Here is a 24,545-nt window from a genome sequence, read left to right as displayed (position 1 = left end):
CTCGGATTACTAGAAAGACCCCAAACGAGGCCTTAATTGTCATGCTTTTGAAAGAAGTTGATTGAAGTTGAAGGGTCGGAAGAGAAAACAAACATGTCTCTACACAAAGAGCCAGCAGGATATATATGTAAATCTCAAGGATGGTGACTTGTGAAATTATTATTATTCTATAAGCTATTTTGTGGTGTGCTTTTGCATTGCTAATGACACTTGGATTTGTCTTAGAGAATTTCAATAAGCAGCGCTACAGCCACCGCACACCGTGTGGGACCTATTCCAGGCTCCATACGGATGATTCGAGCCGTTTAATAAGTTTTTTTTTTTTAAAATCCCAATGGAAAACGCGAGAAATCAACTCGATCACATATGTGTAGGTTAACGGATCAAGCTTCTCATCTTTGAAAAATTGGAAAGATTGGTTTTCTGGTGTTCTGAAAGATGAAAAACTTGATCGGAGCACCTACACATATCGGATCGCTGATTTTTCCCGTGCACCACTCGATTTTTTTTTAATTATTGAACGGCTCGGATCATCCGTTCGGTAGCCGGCCATCGCATTTTGGTGCGGTGGCTATAGACTTTTTCAATTGATTCAGCCAATCCAAGTAATCGGGCCTGGGGACTGTGCTGTGCAGCTCTGTGCTGCACAGCGTGTTGCCAGCCACCTGCGCGGCCTTGCCGGAATCGGTCCAACGATCGGAGACGTTCATCGCGTAGAGCTTGTCAAGTTCTACATGTGCACCAAAAATCAGCTCGATCAAATAGAGTTAAGTGCCTTATCGGGATACATATAACTTGAAAAAAATGGATTCAGTGGTTTTGATCCAGTGTTTCGTGTCCATTAAGATTCTTTTTTTTCAAGTTATATGTGTTCCGATGAGGCATTTAACAATATTTGATCGAGTTGATTTTTGGTACACTTGTAGTACTCGACGAGCTCTATGCGATGGATGTCTCCGATCGTCGGACCGACGCCGTCAATGCCTCGCCGGCACGGAGTTGCACAACACAGTCCCTGCCTTCCAAGTAATCATATAAAAGTTTTTTCCCCTATATTTGGGGGACTGGGGGTTGCTGTCCCTTCAAGGAACAACATCGTGCTGTCTCGGCCGAGGGGGCCCCGCTTCGGTCTTGGTTCGACGATCGAAAACGTTCACTTCGTAGAACTCGTTAAGTTAAACAAATATGTAAAAAATTAGTTTGATCGGATATCTTTAAGTGCCTGATCGGAACACATATAACTTGCCAATGATAGGTTCTAGTAGATTTGATTCAGTGTTTCAGATCTATTCTTTTCAAGACAAAAAGGTTTCGATTAGGCACTTAATGATATCCGATCGAGCTGATTTTTCATATATTCGTTCAACTTGATTAGCTCTACGAAGTGAACGTTTCCGATCGTTGGAGTGAGATCGGAACAGGGCCCCCTCGGCCGGGACAGTACGCTGGGGACAGCAGCGCTCCCAATCCATATTTGGGTGATCGAGTCAGTTTTCATGCATTTCGATAAATTATGAGATGTAGCTAACTTTTTTTTAGTGACCCGAGATTGGAAATGTATTGTGTCATGAGATTCAACCTTCCGATATTTTGGTGATAAGCCTTTCAATTACTGTCTCATGCATTTAAGCAAACCTCCTGGAATTGTAATAATAATACAAAAGTTAACCGTGTTGGAGTTGTTAGACACATTCATCACTTTTGGATATTATAACTAAGAGAAACATGAATAACATGGAAAAATATCTTCTCAAACTCACTAATTTCTACCATGTCAAAAAAAAAAAAACTCACTAATTTCTGCTGAGGGCTTTCTGAGATTTTTGAGCTTTTTGACTTTAGTGTCTATAAGGCCCCGTCCCATAAGTTTTTTTTATATTTTTAAATTAAAAAATAATGTAAATGAATTTTTTTTTTGCACCGTTTAAAAAATTTCAATGAGATTTATCAAATAAGATCCATATTACTAGGAAAATTATTTGCATAAATACATGATTTTTGATCTTGAAATTGCCTTATTAAAAAATAAGTATTTATTCCCGTTTCTGGAACAGGGCCTAAGTGATGTTTACCGAATGACCCTTTTGCCCTTATCGAAAGAACTTATTCATCTATTTTTTTTGGAAAAAAAGAGATATGATAACAACTTTAGTGGCAAAATCGACATTTCACTTTGGGTTTTTATGGTGGTCGGTTGGTTTGGAAAATGCTACAGTGTAGTCTTGTCTATAGGGTATGGTCTGTATGGACAAAAAAATCTAAGAGGAAGCTTTTGACTTTGTCGCAAAGACCATAAATCTTAGCGGAACTTATAGTCTAAATTTATTCACTTGGTTCTCATTTTCCTTGCCCATTTAAATAAAAAGATTTAAAAAGAACTTTCCATCACATTTTTGTTTTCTATATTTTCAATTCCCTTTTCTTTTTCTCATAAATTCAGATACCAAAGAAAGGGAAAAATCATTATCCAAGTCTCCATGTCAATTTTATGAACTTGGAAAACCATAGTATAACTCTGCTTCTTTTTTTGTTTTTTGTAGAATTGACTGATAATAGTTTTGAGTTTGACATTCTTTTATGCTTTTGATACGACAAGAATAATATTACACGTAAGAAGCATATAGATAACGAAAGAAAAGTCCCTAATAGCACGTGTTCGAATTCAGATGGTTTGGTTTTCATTCTTATCTTTTTCTTTCTAGCAGGGCCAATCTTATCTTAATTAGCATTAAAAATCCTCGAAAGAGTCCAGGGCCTTTCATAATCTAGCCTTATGCGATCCCTCACGTGACACAAAACGAGATCCACCAGAGTTATAATTCCTTTCGACTATCCAAACCGTTCGTTGTTTTACAGATCGATCTCTATGTGATTATGGTTAGTGCCGAAAAGAAAAGTACATCGATCTGATATCGGCATAAGCTTGTTCGAATCATGTTTGTCCGAGAAGAAATATATGAGTAGTTAGGGTTTGGCTGTTTATTAGTATGAATGTGTTTCGTTCAAGCTTCAAACGATAACCGAACAATATGCATGCATGGAAGACGAACTCGATCATTGAAAACTATAAAATTACCACCTCCAATCATCAAATCGGTACGAAGAGTTTTTATTTTGCGCGCGCATGAGGACCACATAACAGAGCATTGATTGATCGATCATATGAGAAGATTTATGTCGATCACATGAGAGGATCTTGTTTCCTATTCTGTGCATCCCCCGCACTACATGTGTAGTGCGCCAATGGACGGCTATGATTTGTAGGGGTTCGGATTAAATCCGAGCCGTCCGTGCCGAGATGGACAGCCAGATCAACCGCATTACACGGTGTATAGTGCGACAGGTGCACTACAACCCCTCCCATTCTGTATGGTTACATCATTGTCAAAATGTTACAGCAAATTATATATGTTGTCTTGTTATATACTCACAGAGTGGGGAATCTCTCCCTCTCTCTCTCTGTGTGTGTCAAAGTTTGTAACCCTTCACTCTCTCACTTTCTCTCTGAAAGTTTGTAACCCTTCATTAAAAGCAGTGTTTTGATACCTGATATGGTGATAAAATTTGACAACTTTACCTATGTGTGCTGGGTGATGGCACTATGTGGGGAAAAGGTGTTTTTGCAACGCTGCTACACACAGATTTTTGCACACAAATCATGCACAGATCACGGTGTGGGACCCACTATGGGTCTCGCACAAACAATCCAAACCGTTCATTAAATTTAAAATATTTTTTCAATGGCCCTTCCAAATAATCAGCTCAATCCGATACCTATAAATGCTTGATCCAATCATTCAAATTTTCATTAAGATTTTCGGATAATGAAAAGTTAAATGATTGGATCAAGTACTTATAGGTATCGGATTGAGTTGATTTTCAACGGGGGGCCCTTGAAAAAATATTTTACATTTAATGAACGGATCAAATCATTTATGTGGGACCCTTAGTAGGCCCCACACCGTGATCTGTGCATGATTTGTGTGAAAAAATCTGTATGTAGACTTACTGGTGTTTTTGGATGAGGGCGAGAGATCATGAGGAAGATTTGATGGGTCGGTCGGTGAGCGAGGGACCAATTTCATTAGTATCAAGGGAGCACTTGAGCCGATGTGAGCTCGGTTGGTTGGTGAGTTTTTTTTTGCTCCCCACAAAATTAATCAGGTTAGATTTTTAGGGTTGGACCGCTTGCAAGAGCTTAATTTTTTTGTAAATTATCTAGTTCTGGCATTAATGATCTGCCTTTGATCGGGTCGATGACGGAATTAGTTGAAGTGCCCGTAAGTTGGTCCGAACACCCCTAACTGTCGATAAAAAAAAGATAAGAACAAAAAAAAGGGAGCACTTGATTCATTCGCTATGTCACGGGACATATTGTTCCTTCATTGGATTCTTTATGAACATATTCAACCCTCCACTCACCACTGCAGTTGAAAGCTACTTAGCAACTTGCTAAATTCTATTCTCTTTTATTTCACCAATTGTAAAAGAGATGCTTTACTTTCTTTTCTTCTATCAAATTTGAAAAGTGATTTTCACTTGTTACATTATTTTCTTACGACATAACATAAGAAGTTAAAAAGCATCAACTAAACTCTATAATTCTTTCCAGGTGTTTTAATCAGTACGATATTAAGCTTTCGAATTTTGCACTTTATCACTCATACCCGTTTTCTTCTCCCTCGATTCGGGTGGGTACACATATGATGTTTTGTCGTCGTCTGAGGAAGTCAAGAAGTACTTTATTTATTCTGCAATAATGTAGGAAGGGGGCATCTTTTGCCGTTTAAGGTAAATCACTTTAGAGATTTGTCTAGCCTGCCAATACTTGTAAAGCAAAAAAGCAAGAAAAGATTGGGCTAAAAAAGAATGACGGAACACAAAATTCCTCTCCACTTTTCCAACCAAAATGGGGGATACAAAAAGTGGGAAAGAGAGTTCAGATGGAATCAAACAGGGGGAAATGACGGGTATTAATTATCAAAACACGTCATTGGCCGTCATTTTCCTATCAAATAGTGGTCCATGGTGACCTAGAGATGGGAAAGATGAAAAAAACGACTGGTTTAACTTACAAGGCCCGTAGTCACTTAGAGAGGGCTTCTTGATATTTATAACTCTAGCCCAGCCCAAAACAACTCATTACCAATTGGGCCACAGGACAGGCTTCGCGAGCAATGTTTGAAAGATTTCGATCAGTTTTTAGAACTCATAGAAAACATCAATCGCGGCAGAAAATTATATTGATCAATTTCAGATCAGATTTATATTGAGATAAATTGGTTAGGTTGTGTTTCGAAATTATACACGAAATCTTTCAGTTTATGTTTTGTTGTGTTCCGCTATGGGTTCTTATAAAATAAGTATTTATTTGTAATTTTTAAACTTAAAATAATGAACTTTTTGAAATAAATTTTTGTGTGCATTATGAATTTTGTTTGATAAATTTCGATAAGATCTTTTTTGAGGGAGGGCAAGAGGGTAATTTTACCAACCAAACTCACCTAGGCAATTGCTGACTAGGGAGAGGTAGAGTGAACCCTTTAAACACACACACACAAACCCAAACTCCCGATGTGGGAGCCAGCCCAAACTCCCGATAAGATCTTTTGAATGATACAAAAACAAAATTAAAAAATTATTTTTGTGAAATATATTATTTTTAAATTTAAAAATTATAAATAATTATTTATTTTTTAAGAAACTTTTAGCGGAACAGGAATTTTTTTTCCCAACATATATGTGTTTCGAAATTATACACGGGATCATTAATCTATAACAGAAATACTTTGTTTCTAAATCAATTTTTTCCTTTTCATGAAATTTTTTCGTGTATTTTTCATAAAAAAACAAGAAGTGTAATGTATATCAAAAGAAGTGGTGTGAAAAATCATTTTTCGGAGTAGTATTTAGAAGTAGTAGCACGGTAAATTTCGGCTCCGATTGTTTAGATGTAAAATGCTTTACAATATAAAATGTTTTCCATGTAAAATATTTTTTCAGAAAACAAATTTTTATTTTTCGGTGTTTGATTGACACTTAAAAATGCTTTTAGAAATCAACAAAGTAGTATAGAAAGAGGGGGCTTAAACGGTGTAGAGATCTGAGAATATTGGAATTGAACGTGAGTTCAGGACTGACGATCGAAAAAACTGAGCAGTGAAAATTGCAGTAAAAGGCAATGGTTCATTTCAAAAAATAACTTACGAAAGATTTAAAAATAAATCATTTTTATTCGATCGATGTAAAATATTTTTCTAATTTTTTACTTAACGAAATACCAAAAAATAGGTAAAACATGCCCAAACGAACGGTGCCTTCGTGAAACTGAGATGTATAGTGAGCCCTAAATCACAAAATTAAGAATCGGAACTAAACGAACACAGCTCAGCAGCTCCGGCAACAACCAGCGGCTCCGGCAACATTAACAACAGGTACCTCTCTCTCTCTCTCTCTCTCTCTCTCTCGTTCTTGATAAAACCCTATATTCACATCTAGCCACATATCTACCCTTTCTGAATGTTGTCTTCAATTGAGAGGGGGGAAAACTTGCTTATTAACGTGGGTGTTTGATGTTAGGAGAGATGAAACTCATTCGGGGTTTGTTGAGGTCCGTGAATGTCGGTTTGCCGAACCAATTTCAGCTGCCCCAGATTGTCAGAACTTTTTCTATGAACCCAACTTCAGGTACTTCCGTGAAACTTCTGTTTTAACAGCATAATCCTATACTTATGGAGTTATCTAATCAGTTCCTCGGAGGGAAGAAACCGAACGGGGCTGAATGATATGAAAATTTCAACTAACAATGGATGTATTATTTGAAGATGACTTGTTGAATTTTTATTCCTAGGAAGTGATGAAATTTTACCTCTACCATCAATAGGTTTAGGCTGTTTATCGAGTGCTTTGGATTATAATTTCGTCTTTTGTCCGAAACGATTGCTGACTGTTACATGTGCGATGCAATGCAATTCTGTGTATGCTCTCCTACCTCAAGACTTTGCAGGAGATTCTGCCTTCTGCTTTAGAGGGCATTGCAATATAGTTCAAGTTTGGTCTGTGTGTTTATCTGAGTCTTAAGCTCTAAAGGTCGTAGAAACCAACCCCGTGTATCAAAATATGGGATTGATGATTGTACACACATATGTACACTAAAATGTGACGTATACCTCACCTGTAAATTCAGTAATTCATGTATCAAAACTTTTATGAGTGACCTATTACCTCTGGGTCCCACTTGGTTATCCCCGTTTAGTCTTTACTGTTTTGCAAGATTTAAAATAAATTCGATAGTCTACATGTCATTCCTTCTGTTTCTGATCAGGTAGTGATGATAGCCAAGGAACAAACTTATTTGAGTCTCCTGATGAATTCGAGCGTCGGATATTTGGTGATGGTTCTGGGAGTGGTTCAAAATCTAATGCATTCTATCAAAAGCTTGAGAGAATTGAGAAGGCTCATGACAGATCTGGTTTCAGTTCTAAATTTAATCTTGGAAATAGATCCGTGTTTTCGGATGGTCTAGATGACAGTTTTAGCTCATTGTCAGACGGGATGGATGCAAAACTGAAGAAAGAAGCCAGATATTTTGAGTTTGATGATAATGAAATAGAGAAAGAAGATTATGCTTTCAGGCCAGATAAGAATTTTAGGCGTGGGGAGACCTATGATACCAAGGTATGAGATAGAGTTGCCGAGGCATCTATCAGCTGGTGCAGTTTGCTATAATTCTTGTTTTAACTTATTTGCATGACTATGGAGTATGGACGCAATTAAGATATATTTTATTTAAGATGCTTCATAATTCAGATATAATATATGGTAGAGGCAGGTACGTGTAAATCTGTTATTATCCTCTAATGAAAGCAGAAATGCTGCTGGTACAGCAGCTTCAGCACAGACAGCGCGTACAACGCGCATTTGGGCCCGTCTCAGGTCCAACAAAGATAATCGGAGCCGCTCATTTTGTTCAATAGATTTTTCTTAAGGTTCTAGTAAAAAATCAGCTTCATCCGACATCAATAAGGGCATTTACGAAGCATCCAAAATCGCTTCAGAAAATTTCTAAAGCAATTTTAGACGCTTCGTAAACGCTCTTATCGTTGTTGGATGAAGTTGATTTTTTGCAGAGACCTTAAAAAAAAAATATTGAACAAAATGAGCGGCTCCGATTATCTTTGTTGGACCCGAGACGGGCCCAAATGCGTGCTGTATGCGCTGTCTGTACTGAAGCTGCTGTACCTGTAGCAGAGTCCGTTTGGTCCAAAACTGGTCATCCTTTCAGCTTGCTATGATTTCCATTTGGACAATGAGCTCTCGAGTTTGATTTTGGGTGGGGGGTCCCGCCAGCAAATTGAGTTCCTTCGTATAGAAAAATAATAATTTGCTGGCGACAACTCTGCCTTCCGTCTCAACTGATGCAACAAATATTAATAATTGAATAGAGAATTAGTTTTTCTTTTGGTCTTTTTTTCCATGGGATGTGAATTTCGACCTTTGAAATAATCTTACTGTCCTTGATGTCACAGTGCCTTGCCTCTTTACTATATCTACTAGCGTCCTACGGATTTGTGTTTCGTGTTGTGGTAATGTCATTTTCTTCTTCTCTGTGCCTGGTGTCACTATATGCAGGATCTAGATCTTACAAAACCTGGTGTACGTAAACCTTTTAAGAGATATGAGTTTGAAGTAACAACAGCGGAAGTACTGAGGAAAGCCGATTTCAGGGTGAGCATGCTTTTGTATCTAGCATACTTATTTTCTGTTACCAGGTTGTTGGTGAGCATTGCCACAGCAAAATTTGTTTGAATAAAGATGATACACCTAGGATCAATGTTGGCTATATGAACACTAGTTAAGGTGCTGATTTTCACTGGGAAAGTTTTCATGTCTCCAATGAGCAAGGCAAGTCATTGAGGAGGCCAAAAGTTGATTGTCACTGTGGTCATTTGAGATAATTGCTGTGGCTCCTCTCCTTAATGCAGTTATTCATCTACTACCCATTTAGTTAGTTTTGTTGCTTGAACCAAAAGTCATACGCATGCAGACTAGCATAGGCAAAGGTCCTTTGACCACTTGAAAGGTATACTGGGGATGTATCATGTACGTGGGGTGTAATTGTGGTATTTTCATTAAGGCTCCGTTTGTTTCGAAGTAAAATATTTTCCTCAAAAATATTTGACCCACTTTACGGTGTTTGGTTGATACACATCAAGTAAAACATTTTCTGGCATAAAATGTTTTACCACATCCAATGGAAAATGTTTCACTCCCGAAATCTTGGTAAGTCATTTTTTAAAATTTAGTCACGGCTTCACGCTACCCAAAAAAACGCCTGAAGTGCGAGAATTGTTAGGCATTAGCTGCATTATTACTCTCTCTCTCTCTCGGCATTAGTTGCATTACACACACTCTCTCTCTCTCTCTCTCTCTCTCTCTCTCTCTCTCTCTCTCCGTTGGGGAATAAACCGAATTGATTTGGAAAACTAAACAAGATTTATGTCAAATGTTGTGTTATCTGTTTTGTCCACGGAACCGGCCCCATATATAAGTAGGCGCATAGTTATAAATGTTAACGAGGAGACTTATAAAGGCTTTTTTGGAGTTTAAACTGATTCAATTTTTTGTTTTGAAAAGTATTTTTCAAGCGTCAACCAAACACCGAAAAACAAAAGTAACAAAAATAATTTCAGCAAAATCATTTTACAGAAAAAAACATTTTCCAATGTAAAATGTTTTACGTCAAAACAAACGGAGCCTAAGTTCATATTTTCTCCAATTTCCTTACCTCCTGAAAACGCTTCATGCAGAACGTCAGATTCCTTGCCAACTTCCTTACCGAGGCTGGAATTATCATCAAGAGGAGCAAGGTATACAAATTGCGAAATCAACAATTGGGATCAAATCCATGTGCCATGCCACTACTCGTTTTAATTTATTTTTGTTGTTTCTTCTTCAGACTAAAATTAGTGCCAAAGCACAGAGGAAGGTTGCTAGGGAGATTAAGACAGCCCGGGCTTTTGGTTTAATGCCTTTTACCACGATGGGCACCAAACATTTTGTTTTCGGAAAGACAATGGAGGATCTTGATGAGGATTATGGATATGACGTTCACAATTTTGTTGATGAAGACAGCCGGGACCCTCTTCGCGACTAGGTGCTGAAGCGCATATGTTTTGGCTTTGGGATATTGGATACAAAGGTCATTTATTATTCCCTCACTTTTCTGGATTTATCTATCTCATGGGATTTGTACCTTGTAGTGCTGGTTTTTGGCGACAAGCACACCAAATTAACTCCCAGCTAGTCATTCATGGTTTTTGAGACCCTCATTAGTGCAGCCTGGGATTCTTGCAGTGGGTGGTGATGATACTCTTTTAAGACAGTATCCAGACCTTTGTATCTTCAGTTGTGAGACCAGCACTCTGTAACTTTTATTGAATCTCCAATGATCATCTGTGTTCCTGTTCGCCTGTTCGGTTTGTTTCAGAATCAAAATTTTAGACTATTTTAGAAATGAAGAGCGTTGCCTGATACTTTATCTGTAAAGAAGATTTTATTCCCAAATTTCTCCTTCTTTCCCGTTCTAACATTATGCCCGTATTGAACTTCTGTATGTGTTTTAACTTCGTGCATGAGTGTTATCATTCAACCACCCACCCTTATTTCATCATTCCATCAGCATCATTTGTTAGTTTATATTGTAATAGGCCACCCCTAACATTTTGAGATAATTAAACCTATTCTTTTAGGGTTCCTTCAAATTAACTTTCCTTCTAGCCAACCAGGATACGAAGTGGATAATTTAGCGTACGCATGACTGAATATTTGCAAGACAATCTCTCCTAGATTTCTCAAAAATAGGAGATTTGGCACACAATGTTCCTTGCGCATAAAAAGAAAGTGCATAACTCAGTTTCGTTTGAAGTTTTCCGAATCATTCTAATACGACACTTTCATAGATCGTGTATGAGACTGCAAATACTCATCCACTTCGCAGGGCATTCATCTTCTCCACAAGTCTTAAATTGAGATACATTTCGAACCAGAGAGAATCCAATATGTCATGAAGCTTGAACAAAGCATCAGAATTGCAATGTAACAATCAGATTTGGAAAACCATAAGATATGGACATGCATTTAGCTTGTAAACAATGATAAGAATTGCCTGACTGCATGTTACGCGGTGAACCTAACTGAATGACTTGAAAAGCCAGGGAATGCAGGCCAATAAGCTTCAGTTCTGTTGTTTCTCTTCTCCTACAACACTTAACCAAAACCAAGTTGTCAACATTCTTCTGAATCAACATGAACTGAAATTGCTCACCTAGATAAACTGAGTTCAACCTTGGACTTTCTTTGCTATGTGGACTCACGCACACACGACTGGTGGGTCTTGCAGTCAAGCTTCCTACCGTCTAAAGGAACTATATGCAATACCCTATTGCCGGAAACATAAACATAATAGATCGTAATATCGTGATATTCTTGCTGTCTTTATAGTTGTTGAACTTTGGTTACACGGAACTTAGAAAACTTATTACCGAAATACAGGTAAAAGGGTGGAGAAACAATTGAATGCATGGTATAAACAAGTATACAACAAAGCAACAGCACAAAAGGTATACTATAAGTATACACCAAGCGACGAGAGCTTCTCAAACAAATTTGAATTTCATAAGAAGCTTAACAGATTCATACTTTTCTCCCCTGCGATTATGCAGTGGAACTGCTCGAATTCCACTTCTCAACTCTGAAATAGGCAGGCAAGTCTGACCTCCAAAGTCGGGTTTACCTGTAGTGTCATACTCCAACACCTCAATCCGGAGCACAGCCAATTCAGGAACTGTGAGGGGGAACTCAAACTCCTCATTCCATACTGGAACCCACTGATCCTCAATTGCTCTTGTCCTCAACATTATCGTGTCACGTGGGACTCCGGCAATCCCCACCTGCAAATAAATCAACGAAGCACCACATTCCTTTACGTTATGTTATGCTGTCAAAGACTAGGGCCTTTGATGCATTTCAAGACAAAGAGAACACTTTGATGGACATGAAACTTTAGGTTAAGTACTCAAAAGCACTTATTCAGACCCTCGATGAAAACTTCATGGGTTGGTGGTAGAGCAGCCGTAAAAGTCTTTCAATGAGTATCTGAGATTTCAATAGTATATATCCTAGTGTATTTCACTATGTCCTTAATTATCTTTGTGAAATATTTTAACAAAGAACAATATATGAATATACTAGTGTATCTCACTATAAACACCTATAGCTAAAATAAGGAAAAATGCACGTAACTGTATGTTTAGCTAAATAGAAGTGTTCGGTATCTTACCCTCGTATAGAAGTCTGGTGGGGAATATAGATCAAAATGGGTACTGTGGAAATCTAAATGCCACCCTTCACCGGAATATAATTTTACCTGCTTATTAACAAGGTTGACATAGATTTACTTCACACACAGAGAGAGAGAGAGAGAGAGAGATCTAATAGCATCAATCAGAAGAATCCCACACCTTCAATGTCGTCTTAACTGGTAATTCTTCCAGATCGAAAATCTCATCTGGATTCAGAAGGAAATCTGGTTTTTTCACGTAACCACAACCACCATTAGCTCTAAACATTCCATGCATGATCCATAGGTACTTTCCATATCCCTGAGAAACAGATTATGACAGCTAATTTACCTGCAGAGTTGAATGAAGGAATATTTTTCTACAAGATCATAGCACATTTTCCTATTCATCATCTAAAGTGAGACAGAAACAAATCCGAGGATTTATCATAGTCTATAATGCACTTCTGCTTTTGGCAAAAATAATTCCCTCAAACCTCAAAAAGGCAAAAACTTTGTCACAGGCTGGAGTCTGCATTCTACTAATTTAGCTATCTTGTTCCTATGTGGCTAACACTTTACTTGAATCCATGTTGCAGGGACACAGTTCCTGAACTATGCATGCCCCAATCTAAGGTTTGGTCTGAAGGTAAGATAGCAGGCTGTATGGAAGGCGGTTGGAGAGAAACAGAATCCTTGTTTTGTTTGGAATAAAAGGAGAAGGGAGGGAAAGGAGGAGGGACAATATTTCCACAGGACCCAAAGGATTTGGTATCCGTCCGCATTTAGTTACTAGTTTTTCTGCTCTACTTTTCTTTTCCAGTATAAGGCAGTAATATCAATTACATATCTAGGGGGGAGTGAGAAGAGAAACTTGAACCCAACCACTGGGCTACCCCTTTAATATTTTTTGGTTACTACGTTGAATAACAAAATAAAGGCATGGTTTAAAAGCATTACTTTACTCCCTTTTCTCCTTTCCACCTGAACAAACAACTTGGAGGAAACTCAGTCCTTGCCCTCAAGATCGAATTCCCTTTCGTTTTCCCCTATCCTAGGTAGCCACCTCAGCTAACACGTAAGACAACTGAGAGCTAGCTAGCATGGACAACGAAGAAAACATTCACTGCTGATTATGTAAGCCACATCTCTCCATATCCTACCGTAAAATCTCTCTCCAGGGCCTTCTTCGAGTATTGCTTTGCAATAAGGTTACTTGACTTCTCTGGCCTAATCTTTTCAGAAATATCCATTGTCTCCATATTTCTGGAGTTATGATCAAGCAATGGTCCAATAATGGATGTGCACAAAAAGCTTGAACAACAATAACGGATTGGTACTAACATGAAGTTCTACCAATTTATGATAGAAGAGAAGGCGAGGAAGAGGATCCATATAGAAGATACAACTGCTTCCAATAAGATCACATGCAAAGCTGGATATCATGGATGTGTTCTTATGACTTATTATAAGTTCCAACTAGTAGACATGCATGCAAAAGTCAGATTTTGTGTAACAACGGATAATGTTCAAAAGGTGACTGAATCTTGAAAAAACATGGTCCCGCTGGAGAAACCAGAAGGAGAAATCTGACCTGCATATTAAATGCAACCATTTGAGCTCCATGTGCCCATCCAATAAAAGGATCGTAGTTAGATGAGTCAAAGCGTATTCCCTTGGGGTATACTCTAAGCAAATTCCGTTGGGTAAAACTAGAAATCAGAAAAAGAAGTAACCATAGTCAATTATTGGTAACCAATTAAGAAACAAGGTAAACTGTGAATACGCAGTCATGATTGCTGAATGCTAACAAATGAACTTGATGATCAAAGCATCACCACTTAATTGCACATAGTAGAAGACTAATTCAGCAAATCCTTGATTGGTTGGCTTCCTGATTTTATGGTCTCAAACGCTCTGTTGGCAACATATATAACATCATGAAATACTCATTTAGGCTATGCTGAAAGTAATTCTTCAATTTCCTTCAAGAATACGAGTAGCAATGGTGCAAAACCTAACGCTCTTGTGTCAATAAGCCAAATGAGCTATTTAAAATAGTAGAGACAGATCCCATCGAACTAAATGCAAATGCATATGCATATGCAGTGCATGACTGCTCAGTCAGAAGACCTTAATTGAACAAATCATACTGAACACTCTACACTTACCTGACAATATCAGTTGCACGTGTATTTAGAGCATTTTCAAGATCTTGCTCACTCAAGCTAAGGCGTCGAACTTTAGCAGGATCATTCACAAACCAATTCTCTATCCCACCTTTCAGCTTCCCAGCATGGATAGCAATTAAGCTCCTATATTCAGCCTGAATATCTTCGTCCTCAGGGTCCTCTTCCTCATATGATTCATCCTGTGGACTAAAAGGCAAATTCAAATTCAAGTAGATAGTACATGGAAAAGCCTTGCATCCAAATAGATGTTAGTACGCATGCACCTCGTCATCTACTTCAATTCCATCTTTGACAGCTGAGCCCTTGGCCTTCTGTGGATTCCCCTTTTGCTTCACATGGGTTTCTAAGTATTCTTTTGGTGGTTTGGTAGATAAGATAATCTTTGTTTTCAATGATTCCGGTGAAGGCAGCTCATTTAGTTCTGACTCAGTGCGAAACAGTGTGGATCCAAATGTTTCAATAACCATCTACAAGAAAACTCAGTTGCAGTGACAAAACAGGATGAGGTTAAAAGCCACAGGATGGATAGATATACTCACCTTAGCAACTTTAGCTTTGAGATCTGGAGGGAGATGGTCTTCGAGTGTTATGATAACAGGATATTCGGAAGCAATAAAGGCATGCTCCTTAATGGCAGACAAACATTTGCCGAGCTCTACGGGAGTGGTCAGCGTCCTACAATCATACAATAAAACGATCAACCCAATCTGTTAAACATTTCAAAATAGTAGTTACAAGATATAACAAATACAAATTAGAGATACAGCTCTAATATTGCAAACATAATTCTTTGCTTTATTAACAACCAATGAGGTGAAATTCTAGTTATCTTTGCAAATGGTCGTTGCTATCAAAAGGTGACTCATAGTACAACTACATTCAAACTAGAACACCCAAAAGTTTGGAGGTCGTATAGGTGCTTTGTAAGTTGGTATGCAGTTTAAGGTAAGTAATGATAAGAAAGAAAGAGACAATACAGGAACGATGGATCTTTCATAGTAATTCTTGAAAATCTTTGATATATCAATCCTCATCCTTCATGGTAATCTCCTCAATACTCAAGGATGTGGGGTGCAATACCATATTCTATAAAGGCCGCATCATGAAAATCAAGGATCTTTCACAAAACATTAGGATAATCTTTCAACTTATTCATACCTAAGGTACTCATCATGAACAGAGCAGTATAAGATTTCCACAACACCAATAACTTTGACAAGTGTTTTGTGTAAGAATCAAGCCACGTTTTGAGACGGTCGCCACATACTACAAACACACTTTGCAGGAAATGGTTGCAAATTAGAAAGATAAGAGGATTCTATAATGTTGGAGTTGCATAAGAGAGCAATTATTAGCAAAAGTAGCGCAGGAATAAAATTTCATTCCCTGCAAAACCAAGCATCTCCTTGCGAGTTTTGTGTTTCATTCACACTTCTCTTATGCTTTATCTCCTCTGTCCTTTTCTTTTCATTTGTCCTTTCTACTTGTGCGAGAAACATGAATGGAGAAGAGAATACAAAAGGGATATATGCTTTTGCTATGGACTCAAAAAATAGAACCAATCTAGAGTTGAATCACTGGAATGCAGATTTACCCTCCATGACAAACATCCACACCATCTCTTGTTGAATTTGGCCACAAGTCCAATTCGATAACTCTTACACCTCTCTTTAGGGCTCTTATAATAGGCTCATCACTGCTGTCACTGCTGAGTTGGTTCCCTGTCAAGTACGAATTATGTCCTGTGTACAAGAAATAATGTGCCAGGGGAGCCATCATGTCGTGGTGTACCTGCCAAAGAATATTTTCCATACTTCAAATATGTTGAATCAAGCTTGATCTCTCCTTTTGCACTCTTTGGAAGGGGCAAAAACACATCTACGTATGCAATCGAGTAAATTTGAAACCCAGGAAACGGCCTTCAAAAATTCGAGTAAAAAGAAGATTCCCTTCAATTAAGATATTTGAGGAAAAGTCATTTAATATAAGAAATACAATTTACGATATTTTCACTAAAATTAAGTATCAATCAATGTCTGAATAAGAGCATCTCCAGCCCTTATGGTCTGTTTGGAACATGAGGAAAACGAGGGAAGGGACTCAACTTTCTCTTCTCTTGTTTGGTTTAACAATAAAGAGAGAAGAAAACAATAAAAATAAAAGTAATGAAAACAGCAAATTTTCTCCCACACTATCATCACATTTTCCTTCTTCACTATTTACTCTTCCTTTCCCTTCTTTTCCATTAATTCCAAACAGCATTACTCTTTTAATGGACTCTGAACCAAATTATGAGCAAAAGGCCTCTAAACTAACTCTAGTCCTCGACTCAAATTCATACTAGGTTGAGTTTTTACTCAAAATTTAAACTAAATCAAGGGAGACTCAGATTTTTGCTCAGTTTTTTTAAGACTCGTTCGGCCATTCACAATTTACGATTACGCAATTAATAAAGCTTTTACTCAAATTTGTAGGTAAATGAACCTTCTACTCAAAATTTTGAGAGAGCAAGGTTTTCAATTTAGCACGCCTTCTGGTATTACTACAAAATTACCAATTACGAATTCGGAAACATATATCGAAAAATGATTGAATGAGAAGTTGAGATTATTACCCCGAGAGAAGGAGATAGAGGAGGATTATTGTCGCCGATGAGATGCTTAAAGAATGCTTCGAAATTCAAGCCCTTGCGCTGGAAAAAGTTGAGGTGCCTGAGGCTATTGAAGATGGCCTGGGCGTCCTCTTTCTTAGCGTTTTCCTCCCCTTGGAACTCCGACAAGAACCAGACCAGGCGATCGACACTCATGATGCCGTTCTCCGAGTATGCTTCGAACAGTCTCTTCACGTCTTCAGGCGGTTCCACCGCCTTCTGCAGGAACATCCGCCGGAAACAGAAGCAGATTCTGAAGGATTGTTTCGACGAACGGTCCATGACGAAAGTGCTGCTGTTCTTCTTCTTCTGCCTGCTTCTTGTTCGTTTGGAGTTTGGAAAAGCAATTGTGGATATATATAAAGGGAGAATAGATACAGGTTGCTTCCATGGATGAAGGAAGAATGTAAGGTTGCTGCCGAAGTGAGATACTCCAATTGGGAATTGCGTCTGAGGAGAGAGAGAGAATATGTTCTCTGTCTCAACCAGATAGGCTACTCTGCGCGCTTATTCTCGGAAGAGAATAAAGAAATGTGAAGACTGTTTTCTTTCCCTCCATCAGCGGGTAAAGAGTAGGAGTGGAGTGGAGTGGAGAATCAAGTTTCATCATCATTGGTACAGTATTTATCCGTCAACTTATATTATGCGACCCATTTAGACCAGTTTCCAGACCGTGAAATCGTTCATCTTTTAGGTCTCGCAAAGATGCATGTTCAAGATTAGCTCGACGGAACATCGACGGGAGAGCAGAGAATAGGACTATAGCCTGATCCGGAAGGAACACAACATTACAACACAATTGTGTTCAGAACCGTTCGTACATACATTGAACGGTTCTGAACACATAACACAGTCGTGTTCTAATGTCGTGTTCTTAGACTTTTAGGGTCCGAAAATATAGTAGTAATTTGGTCAATCGATATAAGAGCATCCACGATTAACTCTTGAACATTACGTGTGGCGAAAAGTGTAGAAAATAGGACTCTAAAGTTTTGTGTTGGAGAATTGTTACATAGAGTAATCAGAGGATAAAAAAAATGGTTCAGTTGACATTTTTAGGAAGTTTGTTAGCGTTAGATGTGGGGGGCCGTACTGCCAGAATTTCTCTCTCTCTCCTCCTCCTGGGGTTACCTTTCTGTGACTTCTCTGGCGCGTATTCTCTCTCTCCTCCTTCAGCACTCTACCAGGCAAGTCACAGTAGAACCCAACCCCTGCATGCGTAATGGATTTGGTAATTAGCGTGTTAATCACATGTGTTAAGACTTAACAAATAAAAATGTATATTTTTTGTGCCACAATGTTTGTGTATAGTGTGTTAGAGTGTGCTAAATTTAGAATGGGCCGTTTCACTTTTGTGGAAAAATAACTTTTTGAAAAAGAAGGTAATTTCAAGCTCAAAAATTATGTGTTTACGCAAATAATTTTTCTACCAATATGAATCTTGTTTGATAGATCTCATTAAGATCTTTTAAACGGTGTAAAAAAAATTGAAAAAATATTTTTCATTTTCATTATATTTGAATTTGAAATTACATTCGTTTGAAAAAAAAAATACTTTTTGAAAAAGTGAAACACAAAGTATACTGGCATGTGTGTCAAGTTTGACAAACAAACTAACAAATAATAAGTGGATTCCATCTCTATAAATTTAAACTCTAACCATAAAACATAAATGCCTATTACGGAGTACTTTTTTTTTGAAAACTTACCGTTGTAATTTTATTTTATTTTTCTGTTTTTCTATATATGCGTTTTCTTTATATATTGGCTATTAATCAAAGTCTTCAGCATTATATAACCGCTAAATAAAGTGTTGACTAAACATATTAAATGGACTAACATTTTAAATTGCATGATCACCAAAATTTGAATAACATTTCGCTCAAGCTTGAATGTCAAATAGAAATGCAGCAACATTTTAAATAGATTGAATGTCAAATAGAAATGCCGTTGTAAGTTTTTATAGCTGTTGCTTTTGACATTATTGTAAATAGTTAATATCAAAAAATAACACACTCCTAACTAATCCATTGAGGTACTCATATATATACTAACACATTACTGAGTTAGGAATGTCGAACACACACTTGTGGGACTCATTTTTTTATCCTAACACATACCTTAACAAACATTTTGGCACACAAATATAACACACCCATTATGGATGCTCTAAAGTGTTTTACGTATGTAACTCACGCACACTCCCTAAAGGATTGTGCTTTGTTTGGATTGCTTTTTTTAAAAAAAATTCTCAACTCAAAAATCACTCATTACTCATACTTCCAATCATTACTCACCCCTATCTCCAATTATTATTCTCATTTCTCTCTCTATCTCTCTCTAATCATTACCTCTACTTTTAATTATTACTCTCATTTCTCTCTCCACTCATAACCCAATAAAATTTCTCAATTTTTTTTAAAAAACTCATCCAAATACAACATAAAGCACTCAAATGGGGTGAAAAATGAAAGAAAATATTGTTCTCTTGCACAATCAGAGAAAAACTGACACGAAAATAGTCTTAAAAAGACCAAATGCGATTGTCCCTTTGGATGCCGAGTTCATTTGTAAAGCGACAAGAAAACGTACTCCTGAATTTTGCCAAAATGGAGTATCAGATTTCCGAGACACGGCCAAACAGGTGAGAGGTTCTATACCCGGGGATCAAACGTGAATGTGTGTATTTCCGTTGGACCAAAAAAAAAAAGAAGGTGAATGCGTGTAATCTAAAAGAAAAAAAGTAGTAGTACCACTTCAAATGAGGTAATATAATTCTGAATATCAACAATGCTAGCATTTCTGAATATAATTTCCTCAAAAGTATGGTTTGCACTTTCCGATGAATTGAGAGAGAGAGAGAGAGAGAGAGAGAGAGAGAGAGAGAACAAATCCATTTCAGGCCACCTTTACTGAACGTGAGAACAAATCCAAGAATGAAATCAGGCGTTAATCCATTTCAGGCTGCCTTACCGTCAGACATGAATCTAAAATGCCAAAAGAAATCCAGAAGAACCATCATACCAACAACAGTTTGATAATCAGAAGCTCAAGCGCAATTGTAAAATATGAATTCCATGAATTCCAAAGAACCTAGGAGTATCCATTATCACATACACCAAACAAAATTCATTCCTCAATTTGAAGTGAAACAAATACTATCATAGTATCATATACTTAACCAATCCATATATTCCAATTCTCGTTATTCTGACAGGAAGTTTCTCCAAACCCCAATTACACTAATGAAACAAACTTGCAATATGGTCTAAAAGAGGGATATTTGGCGGCCCTCACCAACAAGCATTTCATTCCGACCTATTGGCGTACCTCTCGACTTTATCATCATTGAGATTAATCCCTACCATGGCCTCACCCAAACCACAGCTTACCTCCGCCAATATATCTGGATCACTGTAATGCGTCACGGCCTGAACAATTGCCCGCGCCCTCCTTGCCGGGTCACCACTCTTGAACACGCCTGACCCAACGAAAACACCGTCGCAACCCAACTGCATCATCAGCGCTGCATCGGCTGGAGTTGCCACGCCGCCCGCTGCGAAGTGAACCACCGGAAGCCTACCCAGCTGCTTTGTCTGCATCACCAAATCGTACGGGGCCACAATTTTTTTTGCGAAGGAGAAGACCTCATCATCATCCATGTTGCGGAGGACACGGATGTTGCCCATCACAGAGCGCACGTGGCGAACCGCCTCGATTATGTTGCCAGTGCCAGCTTCCCCTTTGGTGCGGATCATGGCGGCGCCCTCCCTGACATTCGAAAAATATGATCGAGCATGTTGTTAGACAAGCAAATAAAGTCATATAATGATATGTGTGAACAACAGAGAGTGATACATAAATGTTTGTGAATTCATAGAACAAAAGAACTTGGTCTGTGAGATCGAGGCATGGTATTTGCTGTCTTTCATGTTGTGTTATTTGTATGTTCCAATGGACACCAATGGCTCCAAGATTCAACCCAATACACACAAGTCAGAACTATCCTCGTCTAGAGTTAATAGTACTCCAGTAGGTGAATTCTCTCAATCAAAGTTGCCATAAGCTCACATGGTATGAACATAAAGAAGAGGTCAAAGTATCTACTACTACAATATAGCATACAAATGCACGTCACCTTTCAACCCATTCGCTTCCTCTTCAAGCCTCTCTCTTACTGTCATACGTCTCTCTCTACATATTAGTAGATTTCTATGCACCATCACTTTTCATGCTTTTCTCATCCCTTTACTAACACATTGCACAGAAAAAAAAACTTGGCTCCATCTATCTTAAAAGTTCAAAACACAAAGTCTTCCTTCTATCAACGTCTCCATTTGGCTCCATATCAACATTGATAGAAGGAAGACTTCATGTTTACAAAATTAATGGAATCATGTGATCACTTTACATCGATATCATCATTTGTCGTGCTTGCTGATTGGCTTTAACATTTGTTCACGGAGTTCTTCATTTTCATCAGATTTGGATGATATTCATATTATGCAATTTTTTTTTTTTACTGCACCTATGTACAAATCCACTACTCACCCAACCATTTTTCTACTCTTCCTTACAAAACTAATATATTGGAGTGACAGCATTGTCTTCAAGATATTTTTCTCAAGTTCTTATTCATCTCAACTCCTATGAGATTGAACTACATGGGTTCAAGGGCTAAAATGCCCTAGCTATCACGACACTTTTGCTGTGTTCAACACTAAAGGAGGGAGAAGGATTCTTGGTCTTGGGACACCCAAGGATTCTCAACCTCAGTTTAGCTTACTGGGGTAAGGAGTAGGGCATGATCATCTAAAACAGTCATAGAATGAGCGAACCACCCTCGCCTTGGAATATATTTTTATTTTGATCCATACAGCAGATTAAAAGGAGAATAGAATCCCATTCTATGGATTGCAAATCAAATGCGTGAACAACCTCAACATATTCTAAATCCATGTCCTCCAATAAAGGCATGAAACAAGGACATTGATCAAACCCCGATAAGCGGGTCACACGTGTAACTAATATAATCCCCCAGTCCAGTAACAAAAATTCCCTTGCATGAAATAGCATAGCAAGGGTTATAGCTGCTACGCATAGAGCAAGTCCACCAGCATGTCAAATTCCCTGTCAAAACGCTATCCAGTCAAAATTTGGCAAGTCATTTTCAGTGGACAGCGAGTTTGATTTTTTAGCACTATACCATGTCACCACCGAGTCCTTGGTCTAATAGGTTTATATGGATGACCCTCTTAAATACAAGAGCTCTATAGTGACCTCTTTATCCATAGAGTTTTCTGAGAAGTGTTGCGGTCAAGCCTGGGAGTTGGGACTTAAGGTTTGCTCCCCTCATGTCTCGGGTTCGAAACCTCTTAGGTCCTATCTCCTTTTGGGCCAGACCATACAAAGCTTTGCTTTTACTTTAATTGGAATCTTACTTTAATTGGGATCCATAAGTGGCAGTGGGATTGGTCCGAGGATTAGACGGTCCGAGGATTAGACGAGAGGCCAGCCTTTTTATAAAACAAAAAACAAAAACTGACCAACTAATAAACATGCAACAGTCCCAATATCAATACTCCAATAAAGCATGCAATTCTTACCACAACCAATTCTAAGAAAGATATTGCAATTGAAAATTGGATTCCATAATTGAGAAGCTTTGAAAACACCTGATGCGGCGGAGAGCCTCGCCGAGATTCCGGCAGCCGCAGACGAAAGGGATGCGGAAATTATGCTTGTTGATGTGGTTCTCGTCGTCGGCTGGGGTCAACACCTCGCTCTCGTCGATGTAATCGATGCCAAGGGCTTCGAGGATCTGGGCCTCGACGAAGTGACCGATCCGGGCCTTGGCCATGACGGGGATGGTGACGGCCTGCTTGATCTCCTTGATGAGCTGCGGGTCGCTCATCCGGGCCACGCCGCCCTGGGCCCGGATGTCGGCCGGGACCCGCTCCAGGGCCATGACGGCGCAGGCCCCGGCCTCCTCCGCGATGCGGGCCTGCTCGGCGTTGACTACGTCCATGATGACGCCGCCGCGGAGCATCTGGGCCAGGCCCACCTTGACGGAGAAGGGGGATTTCTTTGTGGTCTCGGCGATTGCGCCGTTCCCGTACACTGTCACGACTCCGCTTCCTGACATTGCTATGGATTATGGAGAGAGAGAGGATTGATTGAGAGAGAGAGAGAGAGAGAGAGAGTGGATTTATGAAGGCTGAGAAACGAATGGAGGAATGAGAAGAGGAAAGGTGGCGCAGGAGAGAACGGGCGCAAGTGGCTGGGGATAGCGGTGAGCGGCCCTCTGAAATTTTTTTCGCCCAGATTACATTTAAAAAAAAAAAAAAACAGGGGGTCAATTTTAATTAGTAGATCCTCTTAGTTTTCCTTTGATTCAAGTTAGTCCTCCTAATATAAATTGCAACGACCATAAGCCTATAAGTTTGGTTTACACATCAAAACACAATTAAGTGGCCAAAGGTGTAGCTTGTAAAGTCCACTCGTTATTATGAAAATAATTGTCAAAATCATTATTATAACTTGCTATTGCGTTAAATATTGTAACATGAAGTTGAAACTCTCAAATTCATAACCCTTTGAATAAAATTATCTCATTTTTCGATACGATCTATTGACTTGGATGATGTAACAAATTTGAGAAAGCTGATGTTACAATCAAATTTGGCACCAAAATCAATGTCAAAAACTTCGGTTTACATGTGGAGCACCATTATGCCATATGTTCCGCCAAATTTTGGCTTTGCAGGGTGAATTTGCTATGAATTTGCTATAAGACAGCATCTCATCCTTATTTTATTTGTTTTGTTTTTTTTAACACAAACCCTAACATTTGACTAAAAATCTCTTAAAAGAAACTCTAACTCGTTACTCAAATTCATGCCAAATCAATTTTTATTTAAATCTCCACTCAAATGAATAGAGAGGGTCAAATCAATAGTCAGATTGTAAAGGGCTACTTTGTGGCCCTAAAAATTATTGTTAGATTTGAGATTGTCCATCGGAGGAAAGAAACTTTAACTCAATTTTTTTACCTAAACGTGAGTAAGAATATGAGGAAAGACTGGACCTAAGGTGATCAAGCTGAGACGTGGCAGTTGATAAGACTCACAAATTTTCTTAGATTATGCTTCAAAGCTGGCCAACCACGGAGGAAGGGAAGAACGCCGCTCATTTCCGATCTTTCTGGCTTCCACACAAACCTCTTGAATATACACACCACATGCATGGCTATAGATCCACTTGTTTCACAACTAGAGAGAGAGACTCGATCCTGCCCGGAATGGGAGATGCTGCCAAGCACAGGTGGCTTTGTCTTCAACTTCAAATGAATCTTTTCCCCGAC

At 38.5% G+C, this 24,545-nt stretch overlaps 3 protein-coding genes across 4 annotated transcripts; 1 reads left to right on the top strand and 2 right to left on the bottom strand.

Moving 5' to 3' along the window:
- Positions 1 to 6,326: 6,326 nt before the first annotated feature.
- On the top strand, positions 6,327 to 13,969 carry LOC131333718 (uncharacterized). 2 transcript variants are annotated; one of them, XM_058368430.1, is made up of 7 exons: positions 6,327 to 6,434; positions 6,580 to 6,687; positions 7,325 to 7,677; positions 8,632 to 8,727; positions 9,810 to 9,869; positions 9,959 to 10,201; positions 12,940 to 13,969. In XM_058368430.1, the coding sequence occupies exons 2-6, from the start codon at positions 6,585 to 6,587 to the stop codon at positions 10,154 to 10,156; spliced, it is 810 nt and encodes a 269-aa protein (XP_058224413.1). In that variant the 5' UTR covers positions 6,327 to 6,434; positions 6,580 to 6,584; the 3' UTR covers positions 10,157 to 10,201; positions 12,940 to 13,969. The 2 variants fall into 2 exon arrangements, with proteins under 2 accessions (XP_058224413.1, XP_058224403.1); XM_058368420.1 differs by lacking the exon at positions 12,940 to 13,969 and adding an exon at positions 10,357 to 10,548.
- LOC131333710 (phosphoinositide phospholipase C 2-like) lies at positions 11,561 to 17,760 on the bottom strand. Its single transcript, XM_058368407.1, has 9 exons — positions 17,147 to 17,760; positions 16,127 to 16,323; positions 15,072 to 15,207; positions 14,796 to 14,999; positions 14,512 to 14,711; positions 13,935 to 14,052; positions 12,522 to 12,662; positions 12,341 to 12,427; positions 11,561 to 11,951 (listed from the first exon to the last, which is right to left on the bottom strand). The coding sequence occupies exons 1-9, from the start codon at positions 17,462 to 17,464 to the stop codon at positions 11,658 to 11,660; spliced, it is 1,695 nt and encodes a 564-aa protein (XP_058224390.1). The 5' UTR covers positions 17,465 to 17,760; the 3' UTR covers positions 11,561 to 11,657.
- Positions 17,761 to 20,220: 2,460 nt separating this feature from the next.
- On the bottom strand, positions 20,221 to 23,482 carry LOC131333650 (probable pyridoxal 5'-phosphate synthase subunit PDX1). The gene is made up of 2 exons (XM_058368285.1): positions 22,858 to 23,482; positions 20,221 to 20,953 (listed from the first exon to the last, which is right to left on the bottom strand). Exons 1-2 carry the CDS (start codon positions 23,325 to 23,327, stop codon positions 20,491 to 20,493), a joined length of 933 nt encoding a protein of 310 aa, XP_058224268.1. The 5' UTR covers positions 23,328 to 23,482; the 3' UTR covers positions 20,221 to 20,490.
- Positions 23,483 to 24,545: the final 1,063 nt, after the last annotated feature.

This window comes from Rhododendron vialii, chromosome 1a, assembly GCF_030253575.1.
Source record: "Rhododendron vialii isolate Sample 1 chromosome 1a, ASM3025357v1".
Taxonomy (NCBI): domain Eukaryota; kingdom Viridiplantae; phylum Streptophyta; class Magnoliopsida; order Ericales; family Ericaceae; genus Rhododendron; species Rhododendron vialii.
The sequence above is the reverse complement of the archived record's forward strand: the minus strand, read 5'-3'. Positions and strand labels throughout refer to the sequence as shown.